The sequence below is a fragment of the Erinaceus europaeus genome, chromosome 12 (assembly GCF_950295315.1).
Source record: "Erinaceus europaeus chromosome 12, mEriEur2.1, whole genome shotgun sequence".
Taxonomy (NCBI): Eukaryota; Metazoa; Chordata; class Mammalia; order Eulipotyphla; family Erinaceidae; genus Erinaceus; species Erinaceus europaeus.
In genome coordinates this window covers 2,409,573-2,432,865 of record NC_080173.1, presented here as the reverse complement: position 1 = coordinate 2,432,865, position 23,293 = coordinate 2,409,573, and the positions used below count along the sequence as shown (strand labels likewise).

Below are 23,293 nucleotides of genomic sequence, written 5' to 3'. Positions count from 1 at the left end.
AACAAGGGTAAGGGAGTCGGGCGGTGGCGCAGCGGGCTAAGCGCAGGTGGCGCAAAGCACAGGGACCGGCATAAGGATCCGGGTTCGAGCCCCCGGCTCCCCACCTGCAGGGGAGTCGCTTCCCAGGCGGTGAGGCAGGTCTGCAGGTGTCTGTCTTTCTCTCCCCCTCTCTGTCTTCCCCTCCCCTCTCCGTTTCTCTCTGTGCTATCCGACAGTGATGACATCAATAACAAGTACAACAATAAACAAGGGCAACAAAAGGGACTAAATATATGTTAAAAATAAAAGAAACAAGGGAAAATGGGGGTCAGGTTATAATGCACAGAGACTCAGTTCCAAGCACCCAGTCCTCCCATTCAGGGGGAAAGCTTCATGAGTGGTGAAACAGGGCAGTGGGCGTCTCTCTGTCTTTCTCCCTGTCTCCCCTACTTCTCTCAATTTCTCTCTGCCTCTGTCCAGTAATAAATAAGTAAAAATATTTTCTAAGAAAAGCTAAAAAAAAAAAAGGGAGAGGGACTCACTTCCGAGCGTCCCCTTGGCGGTGCTGGAACCGTGTCCGGCGTCCGTGGGAGACTTCTCCCTGAAGGCGGCATCTGGCCCAGCAGCTGTGAGAAGCCATTCTGTTCGGAGGCCCTGCTTCTGAATGTCTGCCCTCGGGAGCGGCACTCAGGCTCCACGAGCCCCGGGCGGGGTGCGGGCAGTGGCGGGACGGCTTAGCGGGGCTGCTGTCCCGGCTCCCGGCCCCGGCCCGGGTGTGATGAGCTCAGCTGGCATGGGGGAAGCATCAGTGTGGTCGAGGCAGGAGCCGCGCGGAGCACAGGGGTCTCTGTCCTGGTGGAGCTCACGGGGCAGGAGCCGGGGCCTGGCCCCTTGCGTTTGGCGGGGGACCGCACCTTGCAGGCGGGCCGACAGCACCCTGCTCGGGATCGTGCGCCTGTCCTGTGGGGCCCAGCTGAGTGAGCCCCAAACTGGCTCCAGTTCCTAGTGCTGGAGTTGACGGACAGCTTTGCGGTCCCGTTTTTTCTCACCTCATCTTTCGGAGGACTGGTTTGTGTGTTGGAAAATTCTGAGCAAATAGAACGGCTGGAGTGTTTTGCTGCCAGGTTATTATTATTATTTTAGTATTATTATTATTGGATAGAGACAGGAAGAAATTGAGAGGGAAGGGGGTGATAGAGACGGGGACACCTGCAGTCCTGCTTCACCGCAGTCATGCTCTCTACCCCCACCCCAAAACTGAATAGTGTATATCATTGTGGAAATAAGATTTCCAGATAGTTTCAGCTACAAGGAGGGTGTCAGGCCAAGTTTGGGGAATCTCTGAAACTCAGAAGTACCACCACGGTCCAAACAGCTCAGTGACTTGGGGGTAGGTAGCATAATGGTTCTGTAAAGAGACTCTCATGCCTGAGGATCTGAAGTCCCAGGTTCAATCCCCCTCATCACCGTAAACCAGAGCTACTTCAGTGCTCTGGTTAACAGCAAACAAATGGGGGACCAGGCGGTAGCACAGAGGGTTAAGTGCACGTGGCGCGAAGCGCAAAGACCAGCGTAAGGATCCTGGTTCGAGCCCCCGGCTCCCCACCTGCGGGGGAGGGGTCACTTCACAAGTGGTGAAGCAGGTCTGCAGGTGTCTCTCTTTCTCTCCCCCACTCTGTCCTCCTCATCTCTCTTAATTTCTCTCTGTCCTCCCCATCTCTCTTAATTTCTCTCTGTCCTCCCCATCTCTCTTAATTTCTCTCTGTCCTCCCCATCTCTCTTAATTTCTCTCTGTCCTCCCCATCTCTCTTAATTTCTCTCTGTCCTCCCCATCTCTCTTAATTTCTCTCTGTCCTCCCCATCTCTCTTAATTTCTCTCTGTCCTCCCCATCTCTCTTAATTTCTCTCTGTCCTCCCCATCTCTCTTAATTTCTCTCTGTCCTCCCCATCTCTCTTAATTTTTCTCTGTCCTCCTCATCTCTCTTAATTTCTCTCTGTCCTCCCCATCTCTCTTAATTTCTCTCTGTCCTCCCCATCTCTCTTAGTTTCTGTTTGTCCTATCCAGCAATAGTAGCTGTAACAGTAGCAGCAACAACAAGGGCAACAAAATAGGAAAAAATGGCCTCCAGGAGCAGTGGATTCCTGACGCAAGCACCAAGCTCCAGCGATAACCCTGGAGGCAAAAAACGAAAAACAAACAAACAATTCAGTGACTTTATCCTTTAGTTTTGTTGAGGTTCATTCTCCGCTTGCAGTGGTCTGTTTTTTTGCGAAGAAGGGGAAAAAAAAGAAACGGTTTTCTTTACACACAGAGATTAAGAACAAGTTTATCTGTAGTTTCAGTGCTCAGCTGGCTGGGAACCAACCCCCAGCTGCTTCTAGAACTAACCTCAAGTCATCTTGATCTGCTGGCTCAGTACTTGGAAATCTCTGGGTCTTTCAGTGCTTGGGTAAAGTTCAGTCCTTATCTGATGTGTGCTGTGGAGAAGAAAAGCAGTCTGTCTCTCTCAGTTCAGGAGCTGGTTCATGTGGAGCCTCCAGCATGTGGTGAACTTGGGAAGGGCCTGCCTCCTCCCCCACAATAGCAGCTGATTGCTATGGCGTTTCTTTTTCTCCACCCTGAACCATAAAGTGAATCAAATCCTCACTAATGTCAAGTGTTGCGACATTCTGAGGTAAGCAGAGACGAGATGTTGAAAGACCAGGCTCGGGGATGACTGTGTTCAACACCATCAAGACTTCTGGAATCTCTCAATTTCTTCTGCAGCTTTGGGGCATGTTTTCATTGGTTGTGGACAGAAGAATCTACCGTCGCGCTGACGGGAGTGGAGGGCCTGGCAAGCCACGGATCTAACCCAGACATCTTTAGACATTCAGGAAACGATGCCTAGAAAAACAGAGTGGTATGCCCAGAGACCAGGCCAGAATACCGCCCCTGCCTCATCTCAACTTCAGCTTCACTTACCCCAAAAACATTCACTGAGCGTGTGCCAGGCTTGGGGGCACCTGAGGAACTTGGGTTTTGGGGGGAAATTTTTTTTTTTTTTGCTTTATTTTATTGTTCTTATATTTGATAGGACAGAGAAACTGAGAGGGGAGGAGGAGATAGAGAGGGAGAAAGGGGGCTGGGTGGTGGCGCACCTGGTTGAGCGCACACATTACGGTGCACAAGGACCCAGGTTCAAGCCCCTGGTCCCCACCTGCAGGGGGAAGCTTCACGAGTAGTGAAGCAGAGATGCACTATCTGTCTCCCCCTCCCTTCTTAATTTTTCTGTCTCTAATAAATAAAATTAAAAAACTGAAAAAAGAATATGAAAAAAAAGAGAGGTGGCCCGGGAGGTGGTGCAGTGATAAGGCTTTGGACTCTCAGGCCTGAGGGCCTGAGTTCAGTCCCCAGCAGCACATGTGCCAGTGATGTCTGGTCCTTTCTCTCTCCTCCTATCTTTCTCATAAGTAAATAAAAAAGAGAGAGAGAGAGAGAGAGAGAAAGGGAGGGAGAGACACTGGCAGCACTGTTTGCAGTCCTTGTAAAGCTTCTCCCCAGCCTGTGGGGCTGGGGGCTTGAACCTGGGTCCTTGTATATGGTAATACTCTCAACCCAGTGTGCCAGGAACTTTGACTTTTTTGTACTTGGAGTTGTTTTTTTTTTAATTTTATGATTGGATAGAAACAGAGAAAGTGAGAGGGGAAGAGGTAGAGAGAGACAGAGAGAGACACCTGCAGCCCTGCCTCACCACTCCTGAGGCTTTCTCCCTGCGGGTGGGGATCAGGGGCTTGAACCTGGGTCCTAGCATACTACAATGTGAACACTTAACCAGGTGTGCCACTGCCTGGCCCCTGTACTTGGAGTTCTGATAAGATAATTAACGGGCTGGTTGGTGGCACACCTGGTTGAGCACACACGTTACAGTGTGCAAGGACCCGGGTTCAACCCCCCTGGCCCCAAACTGAAGGGGGAAAGCTTTGCGAGTGGGGAAGCAGGGCTGCAGGTCTCTCTCCCCCCCCCCCCCTCTCTCTCCCTCTTCCCTGTCAAGTTGTAGCGGTCTCTGTCCAATAAATAAAGATAATAATAATAACAAAGAGATAATTAACAAGCTCCAGAGTGCTGTGAACACGGGTTCGAGCAGGGAGTGGCGAGGCCTGAGCGGGACTTGGCTGCAGACCTCAGAACTGCTCTGGGCAGGGTCTGGGCAGGACGCCAGCACAGCTTTCACAAAGTCTTGGAACCTGTGTCTTTTCCCTCAGGTTCCATTCCTTCTCTTCTGCGCAGTATACTCTTAGAAGACAGGTTTTCCATACCTTGGGGCCCTTATACATAATAGAACCTTTCCCCTGGACTATGCAGAATGAAAGGGGGCCTGGGGGTGAGCTGGGGGGTTGAACAGAGAGGAGTCAGCCAACAGGAAGAAGTGTGAAATGGGAGTGCGTGGAAGAGATCGGTCAATACTCCACATCCCTGCCAACAGACTTGAGGAAGTTGAGGCTGCGAGCCGGTGACTTACCCGTCCTGCCGGTTAGTGTTCCTCAGATTTTTGCCTATGACAACAGAACTCATCCTGGAAGCAAGTGCGGGCGGTGGGGACAGAGCGCTGCGAGAGTGAGTGAGAGGACAAGCCAGCCGGGCTCCTCCGAGTGAAATCGTCTTTTATTGTGAGGCTAACGGTTGGCAGTAAATACAGTTGTTGATCCATGTGTAAAACCTCTCCGTTTTCTGCAAAACACCCTAGCCCCAGCCTAGGCCCCACACCGCCAGGTGCCGGGGACCCCCCCCCCCCAATTCTTTACTTGGAGCCTCAGGCGTAAGACTCGCTACAGCGCCTCACATGAGTTTCCAGCCTCTGCCTGTCTGTCCTGGGTGACCATGGGTGACCAGCCAAGCCCTCAGGTGCAGGGGCTCAGCAAGAAATTAGTTCTGTAGACTACAGTTGATCACAAAAAGATTGGTTTTAGTTTATTCATTTATTAATGAGAGTGGCAGGAGAGAGAGAAAGAACCAGACATCACTCTGGTATATGGACTGCTAGGGATTGAACTCAGGACCTCATGCTGGAGAGTCCAACACTTTTTTCCACTGTGCCACCTCCCGGACCATTAAAAATTTTTTTCTTTCTTTTCTAGCTCTTTCATTCTTTCTCTTCTTCCTTCCTCCCTCCCTCCTTCCCTCCCTCCCTCCCTTCCTTCCTTCCTTCCTCTCTGCCTCCAGGGTTATCACTGGGGCTTGGTGCCTGCACTATGAATCCACTGCTCCTGAAGGCCATGTTTTTTCCATTGTTGTGCTGTTGGATAGGATGGGGAGGAAGAGAGAAGGGTAGGGGAAGTGGGGGACAAAGACACCTGCAGACCTGCTTCACCACTTGTGAAGGAACCCCTGCAGGTGGGGAGCTGGGCTCAAACTGGGATCCTTGTGCGGCTCTTTGAGCTTCGAGTTATATGTGCTTAACCTGCTGTGCTAACGCCCAGCCCCTTTCTAGCCCTTCCTTCCCCTTCCTTCCTTCCTTCCTTCCTTCCTTCCTTCCTTCCTTCCTTTCTTCCTTCCTTTCTTTCTTTCTTTCTTTCTCAACCAGGGTTATTGCTGGGGCTCAGTGCCTGCACAGCAACCACACTGCTCCTGGTGGATTCTCCCCCCCCTTTTTTCTTTATTTGATAGAACAGAGAGAAATTAAGAAGGGGGAAGGTGAGAGACAGAGAGACACCTGCAGTACTTGCTTCACTGCTCATGAAGCGCCCCCACCTCCTGGCAGCTGGGGATTAGGGGCTTGAACCCTGGTCCTCGTGTATGGTAACGTGTGCTTAACCAGGTGCACCACCACCCGGCCCCCTCTTTCTTTTCTTCCTCCCTCCCTTTGTTTGTTTGTTTATTTGTCCTGTGATGCTGAAGCCTTTTGCATGTGCTAATCCATTTCTCCCAGGTTTTCATACATAGAGAGAGAAGGAAAGAGGACAAGACAAAGAGGAAACACACTCTCTCTATACACACATTTAGAGAGACGGGGAGAATATGTGTGTGTATATAAACTTATACACGCAGAGAGAGAGAGAGAAGGAAGAACTCGTGAAGAGATGTGTCTTGGTCTGGCCTCTTAGTGTCAGCACTCAGGCGTCGCTCACCGCATAGGCGCCGTCCATTCAGCAGCCCTTCCAGTTCTCCCACGGTCCTTTGCTGTGACTGTCACCCTCTCGTACGGGACAGGTGAGCCTGCCCTCCAGACGGCCAGTCACCCTGTGAAGTCTCGCGTGCACCTGCCGGGTCCTTCTTCGCCCTCAGAAATGAAGGGTCAGGCATTAATGAACTGGCTCGTGTGCTGAGAATCCACGTCATCCCAGAACTCTGCCCGGGCTGTCACACCGGCCCTGAGCCGGAGAGCTGGCAGCAGCAGAGGCCGAGACAGAAGGCGGCCACGGAGCTGGTGCTTGTTGGCTTTCTCGTGGCGTCTTTGGCCCCTGCCACCTGTTTCGTAAAATGCTCTCCCCAGTCCGCCATGACTCTTGTATTTTAATTTCTTCCTGTCTTTCTTGCTTTCTTAGCACTTAGAATGTTGCTGCTGTCCATCTCTTTTCTTTTCTTTTCTTTTCTTTTCTTTTCTTTTCTTTTCTTTTCTTTTCCTTTTTTAATTTCTTTATTGGGGGATTAATGTTTTGCATTTGACAGTAAATGCAATAGTTTGTACATAACATCTCTCAGTTTTCCACAGAAGAGTACAACCCCCACTAGGTCCTCTGTCACCCTCTTTGGTATATGTCCCTTTTCAGAAGACAAGCAGATCTGGCAGCCGCCTTGCTCCTCAGTCCAGATGCCCATGAGAGCTGCTCTTCTGAGCTGGGCAGGTCAACAGTAGGACGGGAGGACCCAGAGCAGGTGGACGCTTAGGGGCATGGCACCTGCCGGCTCTGGACGCCCACGTTTCACATCTCAGGAGGAAGCTGTTTTCCTGCGTCTGGAAAGGCTCCTCAGTGAACCTACAGGCTTGGTATCTCCTTCCTGTGGTGCTTCCCGCCGGCTCGGCCCCTTGACAGACTGGAGGAAGTGGAGGCTTCCATATGCCCAGGCCCCAGCTTTCCAGCACGCTCTGACCAGGCTGTGCCGGAGTCTCCTGAGGAGTTTCTCTCCTCCCTCCCTTCCTTCCCTCTCCCCGTTATCTCTCCACCACCATTTCCCAGAGGCTGGTTTCTTCTTTTTGATAGAGTGTGAGAGAGAAAGAGAGACAGAGAGGAGAGGGATCTGTAGCCCTGCTCCACCACTCACGAAGCTTCCCCCCCACAGGTGGGGGCTGGAGCTTGAACCCAGATCCCGGTGCGTGGTACTGTGTGCTCTCTGCTGGGTGCAGTGCCAGCCCCCTGGCCCCCAGCCCTCCAGCTGTCCAGATGTGTGAGAATTGCATCTAGCTGGTTAAGTCTCTTAGAAGATCCTAGCACATTGAAGCCTGTGCCAGTTCTGCGGAGATCTGATGGCATGAGGTTTCTTCTCTCAGATGAAGACCTCAGGTACTCAGGTCTGTGTTGGCGCCCTTTTGTTTGGGCATCTTACTGTTGCCAGGTGAAGCAGGCACGGCTTATACTGCATGGGGCTGGCTCATCAGCATGTTTGGTCATGTCAGTGGTCCTTCTGTGCTTGACAGTAATGTGTGTCTCCTTGGCTGTGGCGTTCAGAGAAGGGTTTGCTTCATAGAAGAATCGCCAGTGGTTACGGTATCACCACCAGCATCAGAGATCATTAAAAAAATGGACATGTTAGGTCTGAGCTATATGCCTGTGTACTGCAAGACCTTTTTGTAGTGGTGATCCCAGTTACTCTGTCTGTCTGCAGCTCCCAGGGGTCCTCATCCTGTATGATTGGCAGTGCCTCCTGGTCAACTGGGTGGCTAGAGAGAATCTACCAGTGACATTTCTGACTCATCTGACAGACCCCACCGTCATATCAGAGCAGAAGGTCACTCCCTCGCTACCTCAGCAGGACTCCCAGTGGAACGCCAGGCCCTCACTAATTTCAGCTCTGAGAGTCTCCTAACTAAAAGGTGTGGAATGACAGTGTGGTGTGCTAGGCAGAGGACCACACCGGCAGGCGGAGGCCTTGCTCCACTTCGTGCGTTCATCGTCTGCGGTGCTCTGGGCACCCCACTTCACCTCTCTGGGCATTGGCTGTCTCTCCTGTGAAACGACAGGGCCAGGGAGGAGAGCTCTCCAGTCCTTTTCATCTGTGAAGCTCTGCGTCCCAGGAGCCATAGCCAGCCCCCGCCTGCTGTTTTACCTGCTGTGTGGAGCCATATGGACTCCAGCGACCAGCCAGCTGGTTGGTGAGGGACAGGTGGCCTGGCAAACTGGGTGAGCGGGCTGTGGTGATCCTTGTGTGTGCTCCGAACAGCGGGGACTCAGACTAGGAAGCAGGCCGGTCAGGCATCTCAACTGATAAGAGGCATAGTCTGTAGTGCTGGACAGTTTCAAAGCTTGGCAACATCTGGCAAATGTCCTTGGCAATTATGTCATAAATACAGTTGTTTGTAGATAAGTTTTATTTCACTAGGACATTTATTCACTTTCTGCCTGGCCCTTCCATGTCCTTCCTGCGCTAAGGGGACCTTTAAGGCTAAGAGGAAATCGGCGCTTTCAGATTGGGCGTTGATTATCAGCACGGGGAAAAGAAAAAAAATACATGCATTTACATATTCACCTATTATGAAATCGGCATACCTTCGCACTCAGGAGTAAAGCAGACTTATGAGCAGCCTTTTATCAGATCCATTAAAAGGAGTGATCTAACCTGAAGGCTGCAACTGCTTTGGGACAGTGGTTGCTTACATCACACACAGGCATTGCCACAGCACCAGCCAAGCCCTGCTGCTGGGTTTGGAAACCACACAGTGCCGTTCAGTTGGGCCCTGCCCTTTGCATCCCATCCAGACACTTGACTCTCATCCAAAGCAAATGTCATGGCTGCCTGTACTGACTCAGCCTGAAGACACAAAGGCCGATAGACTGGCAAGAAGCAAGTGTGACTGCCGTGTGCTGACCTGCACTCAGGGGCGTGAGGTCTGGCAGGGTTTGGGGTGATTCTGTAGTAGATTAAAGTCCTTAAACCAGAGTCACAAATGAGCTCACTGCCACCAACGTCTTAGTCGTCTTGCTTTCTAAAGACTGATTTCTGTGTATGAGAATGACCAGAGCTTTGCTTTGGCATGTACAGTGCCAGGGATCAAACTCATGACCTCCCATCACGAGAGCCTGGTGTTCTAGACCCGACACCTGCTTCACCCCGTGCGTCACTCACCTTGCAGATGGACAGCAAGGGCTGGAGCCCATGCACTGGAGCATGGTAGCATGTGTGCTTGGCTGGGTGTGCCCCGCCTGGCCCCACTCAGTGTGCCTGCTGTACCCCATCTGTAGATGATCAGATTGGGGCCTCCATATTTGGAGCTAGTGTGCTTTGCATTTGGATCAGATTTGGAAGTGATCTGAAGATTGGGTCAGAATAAAACCTTTGCTTTGGATCAGAGCTCACGCTTGAGGGCCCGGCACTTGACTTGCTGTGCCACCTCCCAGGCCACCACCTTATTAAATAACTGAATTCTTTTTTTCCTCCAGGGTTACTGCTGGGGCTCCATGCCTGCACTATGAATCCACTGCTCCTGGAGGCTATTTTTTTCCCCTTTTGTTGCCCTTGTTGTTTATCATTCTTGTTATTATTGCTGTCGTTGTTGGATAGGACAGAGAGAAATGGAGAGAGGAGGGGAAGACAGAGAGGGGGAGAGAAAGACAGACACCTGCAGACCTGCTGCACCGCCTGTGAAGCGACTCCCCTGCAGGTGGGGAGCCGGGGGCTCAAACTGTGATCCTTATGCTGGTCCTTGCGCTTTGCTACCGCCCAGCCCCCCAGCTGTGTCTGAAATGTAGGAATCGTGTCTCCATGGAAAATGCAGTATTTCTGAATGTCGAGGACACTAGACTTAGCTGTGCTCTGAGTCTCAAAGGAGCTTGGCAAAGCGCTTCCCCCAGAGCAGAGGGGAATGGAAACCCACAGCCTCCACAGTGGCAGCTGAGGCAGCCAACCTAACACTTCCTGTCCTGACCACTCTCAAGTTCCAGAACAGGAATTGGTGGGTTTTTGTCAGAGGGTGTGTGTGTGTGTGTGTGTGTGTGTGTGTGTGTGTGTGTGTGTGTGTGTCCATCTTGCTTAAATATGTATCTGGCCCATGTGTCTGTAATTCTCATTTTCCTTACCTGAAATGAAAGGAACTGAGTTAATTAGTGCAGGAACAGCTAACAATTAGCTAAATTAAAGAATCGGAGAGCAGTGAAATTGCTGGTGACTAACCCCTTGATCATTCCGGTCGGTAATCGTCTCCCAGCTTCCTAGAAGTGCAAAGCGAGTGAAACATGTCATGAAAGAGGTCGGCTTACGAGACCTTGCTGTTAGTGTCAGAACGTTTGCTGTGAGGGTTCAGACCGGGATTTCATTTTTTATGGGAGTTTCCTGTCGAGGTCCTGGCTGAGCAGGCTGTGTCTACCACTGAGGCACGGTGTGTGTACGTTTCCCCAGCGTCATCTGCCCAGGGTCACCAGGCTTCACGGTCCTCCACAGGGGCTTCTGGAATTGGGACCTTGGGTCACCTGATGGGAGAGGGAGTGCGTGGCTGAGAGCTGGTTTCTCTGATGATCAGAGAAGTTATCAGGTGTAGCTTAGAGGAGACTGGCTACCTGCTGCTGTCACCACTGTCCTTTGATGTTACTGTGGTTCTTAGAATGACCCTGGAGGCCAGGAATGTGTATCCCCACTGGTTTAAAAAAATGAGTCAGATTCTAGGTAGTCAACGTGATGTGGGGCTGTGGAGTCAGCACTTGTCTCCATCCTCAGACTTCTGGAACCGAGTCTGTTTACCGGCGAGGCCTTTTGCCATCTCACCTTCCAAGAGAACAGGGAGCTCCGAAGACAGAGGTGGCTGGTTGAGGGTGACGGGCTGACTAGGTTGTTGCTTTGGGTGCTTCTCAGCTGTGCTCGGTGTCACAGACTGTGTCTGCCAGAAGCAGCTCATTTCTCATCCACCTAAGCAGTTACGTATGTCTCTTATTTTTTTTATTTATGAAAAGGAAACACTAACAAAACCATAGGATGAGAGGGTACAACTCCACACAGTTCCCACCACCCGATCTCCATATCCCACCCTCTCCCCTGTCAGCTTTCCTATTCTTTATCCCTCTGGGAGTATGGACCCAGGGTCATTGTGGGATGCAGAAGGTGGGAGGTCTGGCTTCTGTAATTGCTTCTCTGCTGAACATGGGTGTTGACAGGTGGATCCATACTCCCAGCCTGTCTCTCTCTTTCCCTAGTGGGGCAGGGCTCTGGGGAAGAGGGGCTCCAAGGCACAATTGTGGGGTCTGCCCAGGGAAGTCTGGTCGGCATCCTGCTGACATCTGTATGTCTCTTAGTGACTTTTGTGGACCTGGGGCCTCACATGTATGATTTTCCTTCTAGGCTGATGTTCTCTTAAAAATATTTTAATTAATTTATTGGGGAGAGAGAGAAACTGAGATGGAAGGGGGAGATACGGAGGGAGAGAGGCAGAGAGACACCTGCAGCTCTGCTTCACCACTCATGAGATTCCCTACCCCCCCTCCCCCCTTGGTGGGGACCAGGGACTTGAACCTGGTCCTTACACATGGTAATGTGTGTCCTCTACTGAGGACACCACCACCAGGCCCCCTGGACTGACTTTTCCATTCAGAAAGAGGCACAGAGGGAGAGACTTCATGACACTAGAGGTCCCCCAGTGCCATGCCACTCCCATGTGAGGCCAGGGCTGAACACCTGGGCGTCGCAAAGGCACACGCTCTGCCAGCTGAGCCGTCTCTCCAGCCCGTTAGACAGCAGTGTTTGAAGACGGGATTTTCTTGCTGGGGTGTGTGTGTGGGTATGGGGGGGCATCCAGAGATTTTGTGATATTCCTTCTAAGGAAACAACACTTTGAGTCATCCTCCTGTGAAATAGCGGGCATTCAAGGAAGAGAGAATCGTGCCGGTTGTGACAGGGTTGGTGACATCCCTGTGGACAGTGATTAACTGACAGTGCTCTCAGCTGATGAATCCGTCTTGTAGCCAAACCTGGCATATTTGAGTTTTTTAAAGCTGTAATTATTATGTGATTAGTGTTGTATTTCGATTCATCAGCCAGCCGTAGACAGTTGTTCTTCCTGTGGTTTCTAGGCTGCTGAGACGGAGCAGGTGGCTTCTGTTTCCACGATCACAGTGAAGCAGCACTTGGATCTTATTAAGTATTGGCCCCTTTTACTATTACTGCCGTGATAAGGTATATTTGGGACTATTTACAGTTCTCCCATAGACTTTAGACAGTAGCTTTCTTTTTTATTTTATTTTGTATATTTCTAACAGTGGCTTTCTTCTTTCTTTCTTAAAAATATTTTAAATTAATTTTTTAAAATATCTATTTCCTCTTGTTGCCCTTGTTGTTTTATTGTTGTTATTGATGTCGTTGTTGGATAGGACAGAGAGAAATGGAGAGAGGAGGGGAAGACAGAGAGGGGGAGAGACAGACAGACACCTGCAGACCTGCTTCACCGCCCGTGAAGCGACTCCCCTGCAGGTGGGGAGCCGGGGGCTCGAACCGGGATCCTCACGCCGGTCCTTGCGCTTTGCACCACGTGCGCTTAACCCGCTGCGCTACCACCCGACTCCTGACAGTAGCTTTCTGATCTTCGACGCACACTGTCTGCTGGAGGGACCTCTGTGACCCGCAGTCAGAGGCGGCTGGGTGTGTGGGCTGACATCCTGAGGTGGACCTCCCCTGGAAACTTCCTGAAGCATCTTTAAAGTCCCCTGAAGTCCACTCAAGTTCAGTGCACACTGCACGATGGTATCACAGAAACCCGGCAGGAGAGGGACACGTGGCCACTGTCATTTCAAATATTCCCTCATCCCTTTTCCTGCCTGTATTTTCAGTGACTGGGAGTGTGTGTCTGTACATGTGAGCTGCTTTAATCACGAATGACAGACACCTGTTTAAAACGAGCTTAAGCAGAGGGCTCTACCAGTGGCCATGTCAGGAGCCCAAGACAGGGACTTGGCCAGGACTGAGGAACAGGGTGTCAGGGCGTTGTCTTCCATTCTCTCAGCCCTGCTGCTTCTCCAGCTTATTTCTCTGTTTCTCTCTCTTTCTGTGTTTCTCTCCAGCTTTTTCTGTTGTTGTTGTACCCACACAGAGGAAAGCACATTAACAGAACTTTCCTGTTGCACTTCAGACTCGAGCCCCGCAGAAGGTTAAGCAGCTCTTGTGTAACCCTAAGGTCTGTTGTACAAAACGGTCGTTGCTGGGGTGGCTGTTCGACACGTGCAGGGAGCTCAGCAGGGGCTTCCACATTGTGGCTCCCAAGTGTCAATGTGTCTTCCTACTCATCCACTCACTCTTCTTTAAAAATTTGTTATTATCGGGAGCTGGGCGGTAGCGCAGCGGGTTAAGTGCACATGGCATGAAGCGCAAGGACCGGCGTAAGGATCCCGGTTCAAGCCCCCTGCTCCCCACCTGCAGGGGAGTCACTTCACAGGTGGTGAAGCAGGTCTGCAGGTGTCTGTCTTTCTCTCCACCCTCTGCCATCCCCTCCTCTTTCAATTTCTCTGTCTTATCTAACAACAACGACATCAGTAACAACAACGATAAACAGTAAGGGCAACAAAAGGGAAAAAAATGACCTCCAGGAGCAGTGGATTGTTAGTGATAACCCTGAAGGCAAAAAATAAAAAAAAGAATAAAAATTGGGCCAGTGAAGCTGCTTAATGGTACTGCCCATATTTAGGGCCTTGGGTTCACTACTCTCATACTGCATTAAAGAAAATTATTATTTTATTTATTTGTTTATTTTTACCAGGCTTCTGCTCAGCTCTGGTTTATAGTGGTGCAGGGAATTGAACCTGGGACTTTGAAGCTTCAGGCATGAGAGTCTTTTGCAGAACCATTCATGCTATCTCCCCTCTGCCCAGAAAATTAAATTACAGGATCAAATATATGAGCTCTCTAGGTTTCCTAGAAAGATTACACCAACTTAGAGTGTTCACTGCCACCGGAAGTCGATGAGAAAGTGAATTTTACTACCTTTGCTGTTTTCTTTAAAAACCCTTAAAAATGCATTGAGCAGCTAGAAATGGACCTACCCTAGGACCCTGCAATTCCTCTCCTGGGGATATATCCTAAGGAACCCAACACACCCATCCAAAAAGATCTGTGTACACATATGTTCTTAGCAGCACAATTTGTAATAGCCAAAACCTGGAAGCAACCCAGGTGTCCAACAACAGATGAGTGGCTGAGCAAGTTGTGGTATATATACACAATGGAATACTACTCAGCTGTAAAAAATGGTGACTTCACCGTTTTCAGCCGATCTTGGATGGACCTTGAAAAAATCATGTTGAGTGAAATAAGTCAGAAACAGAAGGATGAATATGGGATGACCTCACTCTCAGGCAGAAATTGAAAAACAATATCAGAAGAGAAAACACAAGTAGAACCTGAACTGGAATTGGCGTATTGCACCCAAGTAAAAGACTCTGGGGTGGGTGGGTGGTGAGAATACAGGTCCAAGAAGGATGACAGAGGACCTAGTGGGGGTTGTATTGTTATATGGAAAACTGGGAAATGTTATGCATGTACAAACTATTGTGTTTACTGTTGAATGTAAAACATTAATTCCCCAATAAAGAAATAAAAAAATGCATTGAGCATAAATGATGCATTTTAATTTAAATTATATTTTGATTATAAATGCAGGCACAATTTGAGTTATGCTTTTACTTTTTACTATTTTTTTTTACTATTTTTATGTCAATATCTTTCTTTAAAATATTTTTATTATCTTTATTTATTGGATAGAGACAGCCAGAAATCAAGAAGGGAGGGGGAGGGAGAGAGGGAGACCCCCGCAGCCCTGCTTCACCACTCATGAAGCTTTCCCCCTGCAGGTGGGGACCAGGGGCTTGAACCCAGGTCCTTGTGCACTGTAGTGTGAGCACTTAACCAGGTGCACCACCGCCTGGTCCCTGTGTCTTAAAATATCTTCAGACAACTTTTTAAAAACTATATATTAAATTTCTGTTGGTTTAGAGGGTTGTATGAGGAATAGTTTCTTTCTTGGTGTGGGCGCCTCCCCGCACCAGAAGTGCAGCACTAAAAGCCCTGTATTCTTCCCTCACACGCTCTCTCTGCCTCTGGGGGCGAGGGGTCAGTTTTGTGGTCAGAGGCCAGGAAGTTGTTTTATTCTGACACTATCACTGCACTGCTTTATTTCTTTATGTGCACCTCTGAGAGAGATGCTAATTGGTCTCTGTCAGCATGACCCATACCTGTTGTAATAAAAGGCAGAATGACAGGGGCCAGGCGGCCCCCTCTCTGTCTTCCCCTCCTCTCTCAATTTCTCTCTGTCCTATACAACAACAACGACAACAATAATAGCAACAACAACACCGATAGATAACAAGGGCAACAACAACAACAAAACTGGCCTCCAGGAGTGGTGGATTCGTGGTGCGGGCACCAAGCCCCATCGATAACTCTGGAGGCAAAAAAAAAAAAAAAAAAAAAAGGCAAAAGACATCTTTCCTCACAGCCTGCTAGTGTTCCCTTATGTGTATTTCCCACAGCTTGTTAATTTCCCGTCTGTCTTTGGTTACTTATTTCCCTATCTTCATCATTGTAAAGAGCACTGTAATGAACATGGGTTGCGTTTTGTACATATCTTCTTTTATAACACCTTTCTTTTTCTTTATTTATAATATTTATTTATTTATTCACTCCCTTTTGTTGTTCTTGTTGTTTTATTGTTGTTGTAGTTATTATTGTTGTTGCTGTCGTTGGATAGGACAGAGAGAAATGGAGAGAGGAGGGGAAGACAGAGGGGGAGAGACAGACAGACACCTGCAGACCTGCTTCACCGCCGGTGAAGCGACTCCCCTGCAGGTGGGGAGCCGGGGGCTCGAACCGGGATCCTTACGCCGGTCCTTGTGCTTTGCTCCACGTGTGCTTAACCCGCTGCGCTACCGCCCAACTCCTATTTATTTATTTTTCTCAGAGCACTGCTCAGCTCTGGCTTATGGTGATGCAGGGGATTGAACTTGGAGCTTTGGAGCCTCAGTCATGAGAGTCTCTGCGTAACCACTGTGCTGTCTCCCCTGCCCTAGAATGTCTTTCTGTTTGAGATTTTGGTGCTGTACTATATGAGCTATTGATATGTTTTCCTACCTATTATGCTTCATATAGCTGTCCTCCTCCTCCTTTAAATATCCTCAGTGCGTGTGGGTGGGTGTGGATGTGCTGATATTCTTTACTATGGAGTCTTGCAAGATGGCCAGGTCTTGTGTGTATGTGTGTGGAGGGAAGAAATTCAGTTTATAGCTCTGTGCCCACCCATCACCCAACCCCCTGCCCCCGGTAACCAACATAGTTCTCACAATGTGCGCGATGACCAGGCTTTAGAAAGTAAAATATAGCCAAGAAAAGGAAGTCGGAAAACTGAGTACTTTCTCCCTCTGGCTCAGCGAAGACTAACTGTGGATCATCTCAGAGCACTTATCCTCGCCGCTGTGCTAGTTAGGTCACAGTCCCGTCTGTCTGCAAGGACGGCTGCTCAGGCTGAACTCAGCAGCCTGTGTTCTGGTTCCGACTCTGCCCTTGACAGGAATTTGGCTCCTCTGTTTCCTCATGTGTAGGACGGTGAACTTGAGAAACGGGACTGGGGCTGGCGTGGGGGGAGGTCTGCAGTTACACCGACCCAGGGGGAGAGTCATACTGACCGTGACCACGTCTCGTTGCAGACTCTTGGAAGTCCCAGCACAGTGACACTTCCTGAGACTCTGTTATTTGTGTCAACCCTGGATGGGAGCTTGCATGCTGTCAGCAAGAGGACAGGTTCAATCAAATGGACTTTAAAAGAAGGTAATTTGAATGTGGTCTCGGGCAACGTTGTTTCTCATCTGTTTCTGAGGAAATGCACTCCAGAAAAAGAGGTGTATAGGCCTTAGTAAGACTAAAAGAAGAAGAAGGAAGAAGACGCAATGGAATCAAGGAAAGAAGAGATTTGCACTCAAAACTAGAATTGTGATCGTCTCTTGAATTATAAATTATAAATCGAATTATAAATTATTATCAGTTTATCTAGCCCCCCCTTTTGTTTCTGTCCATATTTCATGTTTAATTGCTTCTAAACTTTTTAAAGTTTATTTTTATTTATTTACATTATGCTATTATTACTATTATTATTCATTTATTTATTTTTGCCAGTGCACTGCTTAGCTCTGACTTATGGTGGTGCAGGAGATTAAACCTGGGACTTTGGAGCCTCAGGCATCAGAGTCTGTTTGCATAACCACTATGTTACCTATCCCTACCCTAGACTTTTTTTTTTTTTTAATTAATTTATTTATTATTGGATAGACAGAGAAATTGAGAGAGGAGGGGGAGGCTGAGGCAAAGAGACAGACAGACACCTGCAGCCCTACCTTTCCCCCTGCAAGTGGGGAGCGGGGGCTTGAACCTGGGTCCTTGTGCACTGTCATGTGTGCGCTTAACCAGGTGCGCCGCCGCCTGGCCCTGACTAGACTTTTCTGATATTCTGGATGGGTAGCCTTTATGAAAACATGCTACATAAAGATCTCTGGTTCTGTTCTGATGATCAGAATCTTGTAAATGTAAATATAAGAACTTATCTTCTTCATCCTTGAATCGCTCCTTTGTTTCTGTGGAAGTAAAATGATTGAGAGCAGTGATAGTCGACTCACATCCGAGTGAGTCACCTTATTGAGTGTTTATTCTGAGTGAGTGGCGTGGAGAGGCCGAACTTGCTTCCCCTTTGGCCCGCTGTCTTCCACTTTCTGATCTGCTGTCTCTGCTGACATCCAAGGACAGACAGCCCTACAGCTGGGCGTCGTGTTCAGTTTCCAAAGTAGCCAAGCAAGCCCCAGGCCAGAGCTTTCAGCATCCTCCCTGTTCTGCCCAGTAATGATCCTCACTCAGAGTCCTTACTTAGGACTGGGCCAGCATGTTGTTGGTCAGTAATCTATGACTCATTGCTTGCATGAGCACAGCAAGTGTTTTTCCTTCTTAATACGATGTTCCAAAACAGTGTTCTAGTTGGAAAATGTCATGTCTAGATGGAAAATCTCATGTCAGGCCAGCTGTCATCTTGTTAATTCAGCAGCAGACCTAGTCACCATTCAGAAACGATGGCGCCCGGGGCACCACAGACTGCCTGCCTCACCAGCTCTGCCCTGCCTAGGTCAGCAAGCACGCCGGGCTTCTGGAAAGATGAGCTTCGTCAAGACTGTTGAGAGCGGGATTGCACCGCGGGCTCTGAGAATGCTGTCTGCACGACCTCTCTCCCTCTCTCCCTCCTCCTCCTCCTCCTCCTCCTTTTTTAAAGATCAATATGAGAGGAGCAGAGGGTGGGGGCAGAGAATGAGTGGGAACTGGAGTGCAGCACCGCCACTGCCTTCGGCTTTGCTGTGTCACACAGGCGTTGTTTTAAATGGATCCGTTGCGAGTTTTAATTTTCACAAGTAGCCTTGACTACATCTGGCAAAGCTGCATCTGGCTTGTTACTCCACCAAAGCTAAGAATCAGCCTGCACCTAGCTCTCAGTCAGAGCCTAACGCTGGCTTGTTATTCCTCCAAAGCTAAGAATCAGCCTGCACCTCGCTGTCAGTCAGAGCCTAACGGATTTGCCCTCCTCCCCTCTTTCTTTTCCCCACTTGATCTGACGTGTGTTTAGAGAACTCAGTCTCCGAAAGATCATGTATGGGGCACCAGGGAGGCAGCCTCAGCCCGCAGGGAGGCCACCGCCTGGTGAGGAGTGAAGACAGGCCCTCTGCGCTGGAGCTGCGAGCCGAGTGTCATGGCTCCTGCAGAGAGGCCCCAAGACATGTCCACCCACCGCCCCTCGGGGGGCAGCAAAGACTTGGTGGAGTCCCGGCACTGAGCTGAGCCTTGGTGGGCGAGTCCCATTTTGGTCTTGGGCGAGCCCTGGGAAGGAGGAAGGAGCAGGAAGTGTTGGGCACGGGGTGGAGGAGCGAGGGGGAGGTGGCGGAGTGGAGGAGCCCTGGGGCTTGTCGGCGGCGCTGGTGGCGCTGGCTCGCCCGGGCTTGGGCGACCGCGAGGGTGGTGGGAGCTTTGCTCTGTGAGGAGCCGGAGGTGACTCGCAGGTGCTCTGCCTCCATCCAGATCAGCGGGGTAGCAGCGAGTGGCCCTGGAGAGAGGCCGGTGCAAGGTGACGCTGACCTGCAAACACGGACCAGAGGGGGGGGGGTGGTGAGAGGTGCGCCAGAAAGAACCTGTAGCAGCCGTCCACAGCTGGGCTAGCTGGTAGAGCAAGGAGTGAAGGGACGCTCAGAGGGAGAATTTAAAGGGTCCAACTATACTCAGATGCTTCCAAGCAGGACTCAGTAGGCTCTGATGCTCGCTTCTTTCTGGTGGCGCCATGGGTAGGCGAGTACTGAGAGATGCAGAGAAGAGTGAAGCAGGGGGGTAGCGGGTGGGATTCGCCACCAGAAGTGTTGTTGGAGGGAGTGAAGCAGGGGGGTAGCGGGTGGGATTCGCCACCAGAAGTGTTGTTGGAGGGAGTGAAGCAGGGGGGTAGCGGGTGGGATTCGCCACCAGAAGTGTTGTTGGAGGGAGACCACAAGGAGGCCAAACTCTCCTCCTGGCAGAAGCGCTAGCAGGGGCGAGGGTGGGAGAGCCCAGAGCCTGGAGGGTGCCGAGCAGGGGTCAGAGTGAAGTTGGGCTGAGACTGCTTTGCAGACACTGTCACAGGGAGAGGAAAAGTCGCACCCATGTGTCAGCAGCCATACTGAAAACCTTCATGCACACGCAGGCAAGTTTGGGGAAAAATAAGTGAACTTGAGTTTGTGCCTTGAGAAAAAAGAGTGGCCAGGCTGCTGGCATGTGGAGTGAGCAGAAGTGAGCAGAAGAGGGAGATGGGTAGAAGATTTACTGGGAAGGCTGGCCACACTCCATCACATGGTGCTTGACACAAGTGTCCACACTTCTGTCCCAGAAAAAATATATATATGTATGTGCATATGCATATTTAACCTACACACATGCAGTTTCAAAAAGGATGTGCTAGCCAGCCGGTAATCTAAACTGGAATAATAGGCAAGCCATTTTCAGCCCCTCACTCACGCAATGAACAGCTCTGCTGGGGCAAGCTGACTTTGTGGAAGCAGAGCCTGTAACCAGACAGAAAGGCAGAGGGCGGGCGGGCGGGCACTGAGAGGCAGGCGACCACAGACTTCCAGGGTGAGCCGGTCCTGATATCTTTCCAGACGATGGGAGGATAGATAGCCTGAGTTACACAGGATTCTCTCTTTGAGAGGAGTCGGAATATAAAGGGTTAGGGTAGCAGCGGGTTAAGTGCATGTGGCACAGAGCGCAAGGACCGGCATAAGGATCCCGGTTCGAACCCCGGCTCCCCACCTGCAGGAGATTCGCTTCACAGGCGGTGAAGCAGGTCTGCAGGTGTCTGTCTTTCTCTCTTTCTCTGTCTTCTCCTCCTCTCTCCATTTCTCTCTGTCCTATCCAACAAGGACATCAATAACAACAATGACTACAATAATAAAACATCAAGGGCAACAAAAGGGAATAAATAAATATTTTTTAAAAATAGGCCAAAAAAAAAAAAAAAAGAAAAAGTACATAGTGCAGCTGAGTGGCAGGCTCGGTGATCACGAGAGGTCCTCAGGCCCCGTGCGTGTCTCTGGGGTACGCAGATGGGAAGTGACGAGATCCTGGGCCGCCAGGCCTTCCCTCAGCCCCCTCCTGAGACCAGCGGAGATTTTCTCATCAGTTTCGAGCACGGACTGGTGAACACCACCACCCGCACAGGTGCGAGGATGTTGGCTTTGGAGGCTGGCTTCAAACCGTCGGAGGAATCTGAGCAGAGGAGCAGTGTGCCCTGCTGTTGTGGACTGAATGCTCATGTCCTGCTCCCACGCCCCAGACTCAGCGCTGGAATCTTAGTGTCTTAACCAGCGTTGTGGTGGCTTGGGAGGTGAGAGGGACCGTCCCCACCGTGGGGAATCACTGTTCTTTTACGAAGAAGAGGAGATTGGCGTTTGTGCTCCCCTACCTAGGTGTGGTAGCAGACTGAGGAGACGGCCACCTCACAGCCAGGAAGGAGGAGGTGCTCACCAACGCCCAGCGGCTCTGAATGCCAGGCTCCTGACCTGTGAGACATCGTGCCTGTTGTTTGAACTGGAGGCCAGGGGGGTTTCGTTAGGGCGGCGTGAGCAGAATCAGACACCTGGCCCGCACATTACGTGGTCGGCAGGTACTGTGTTGAGGCCGAACTGATGAGGCCCGGGGGCGCTGGAGACCGGGCAGAGGTCGCTGCATGTGCCCAGGTTAGGGCGGACATGGACTCGCCCTGCGAGGAGCCGGGAAGTCAGAGTCAAAGAAGGCAGCGAGCTTGATGTGGACACTTGTGAGCTCACCACACTGGGGCTCTGCAGGAGGTGCACTTGCTGCTCTGTTTCATGGCTTCCTAGCTGTTGGCTTGTTTCAGGGAGCAGCAGACTTTTGTTTTTTCCTCTCCCTTTCTTTCTGCAGAATGACTTGGCAGCTGTTTTTGTTCCCGACTCAAGCATGCGCTGCTTCCCCAGAAGTGGAGACTCCTTACACTGCAGCAGCAAATGCATCTTGTACACGAAAGGTCTTTTGGTTTTCAGAAACTGACTTGTGCCGTCCTGGCGTCTCACGTTGGGTGTGATCCCTCTGAGCTGTGAGTTTGTGACTCTGGAGACACCATGGCCTCTTTCCCACCCGGAATGTTGCCTCAAAGGTAGTGGAGTTTATCTTTCTACACCTTCAGCCCAGACGCAGCCTGAGACGGTTGCTGGCAGGCGTTGTGTTGATCAGTTTTACAAAACTGGCCTTGGCTTGGGGGTTTGAAGGACATTCTTTGGAAGGGCAACCAGGACTGGTTTGAGGTTTCCTGCATTTACCTTGAACTATGAATCGAGCTGTTTGACAGTCAAAGTGCAAGTCAGCCTGTTGGCAGCCCGAGTCCAGCCCAGCGTGACGCTCCCAGTTGTAAAGGTGGGCTGCATGTGTAGCGGCCGTGCTCCCACCCGGTGGGTGTGGACTCCTGAGCTGCGTGTTAAGTGTTAATCTTGGAGGAGGACTGTGAAGGAATGACCAGAGCAAGGCCAAGTTCCCGGAGATGTAGAGAGGATCTCCACTGAGGAGTTTCCCTTCTCCGCTCAGGCCACTCCCCATACTTCCTTCTGGTGACCAAGTCACATCCACCTTGTCAGGGAAGTCGGGTCACACCCACCCACCTGGCGCTCTCTCTCTCTCTTTCTCTCTCATAGAAGATTGCAGAAGTGTTTCTCCAGTCTGACTCCTCCTCCCCGTCCCCCCGCCTAGTGTCTTCACCAGGCCCTTGTGTCCCTCTCCTGGGTCAGCACAGTAGTGTCCGGAGCTCTGCTCTGTCCTGCTTCTCACTTAAACCTCACCATAGCCTCTGAAAGTGGTCTGGCCCAAGCTGAGGTAGCCGCCTTCTTGTCCGGAGCAGCGCTATGCCAAGTGGCCTGTCCACCTGCGGTACGTCTCCGTGAGGAGAGGCGTATGATGAGGGCCAGTGAGCGTCATCCACACTGAGCTGGAAATTCTCTCTCTTTTACCTCCAGGGTAAAAGAGATGGGGCTCAGTGCTAGCACTATGAATCTACTGCTCCTGGAGGCCATTTTCTTATCCATTGTATTGGATAGGACAAAGAGAATTTGAGAGAGGAGAGGGAGATAGAGAAGGAGAGAGAAGGATAGACACTTGCAGCCCTGCTTCACCACTTGTGAAGCTTTCCCCTGCAGGTGGGGAGCCCGGGGCTCGATCCTGGATCCCCATGCGGATCCTTGGCTTCGTACTGTGTTCGCTTAATCGGGGCCCCGTCACCGGCCCCGAGCTGGTCCCTCACTGTGGTTTGTCTGAGAAGTGCGGACCGGGCGTCAAGTCTGAGCCTCTGAGCACGTATGCACAGCCCTCTTTGAGCCTCACAGCCTTGGTCTAGACCTGGAGACATTAGCCCACTGCTCCTGCCCCTCCAGAGCTGCAGTGTTGGCCAGACTCCTGTGCCCCAGGGAAGGCCCCTTTACAGCCCACTCCTTGACTGCTGGACCAGATGAGCCACTTTGTCTTAGGGTTCAAGAAGGACCTGGCAGAGCCTCCATCATGGCGTTTCTCTGCTGTCAAGTCCGGCTGGGCTTGTCTCCCTACTGGACTGGTGACTCCCTGAGGAGAGGGCTCTCAGGATAGCCAGAAGCGCTCAGCCGA

At 50.7% G+C, this 23,293-nt stretch overlaps 1 protein-coding gene across 1 annotated transcript in view; it reads left to right on the top strand.

The window, feature by feature from the left end:
• ERN1 (endoplasmic reticulum to nucleus signaling 1) overlaps window positions 1-23,293 on the top strand; it is an 89,567-nt gene that overhangs the window by 18,292 nt on the left and 47,982 nt on the right. Inside the window, exon 2 of the mRNA XM_007527695.3 lies at window positions 16,786-16,906. Within this exon, the coding sequence (XP_007527757.2) occupies window positions 16,786-16,906 (121 nt within the window). The remainder of the gene's footprint in view (window positions 1-16,785; window positions 16,907-23,293) is intronic.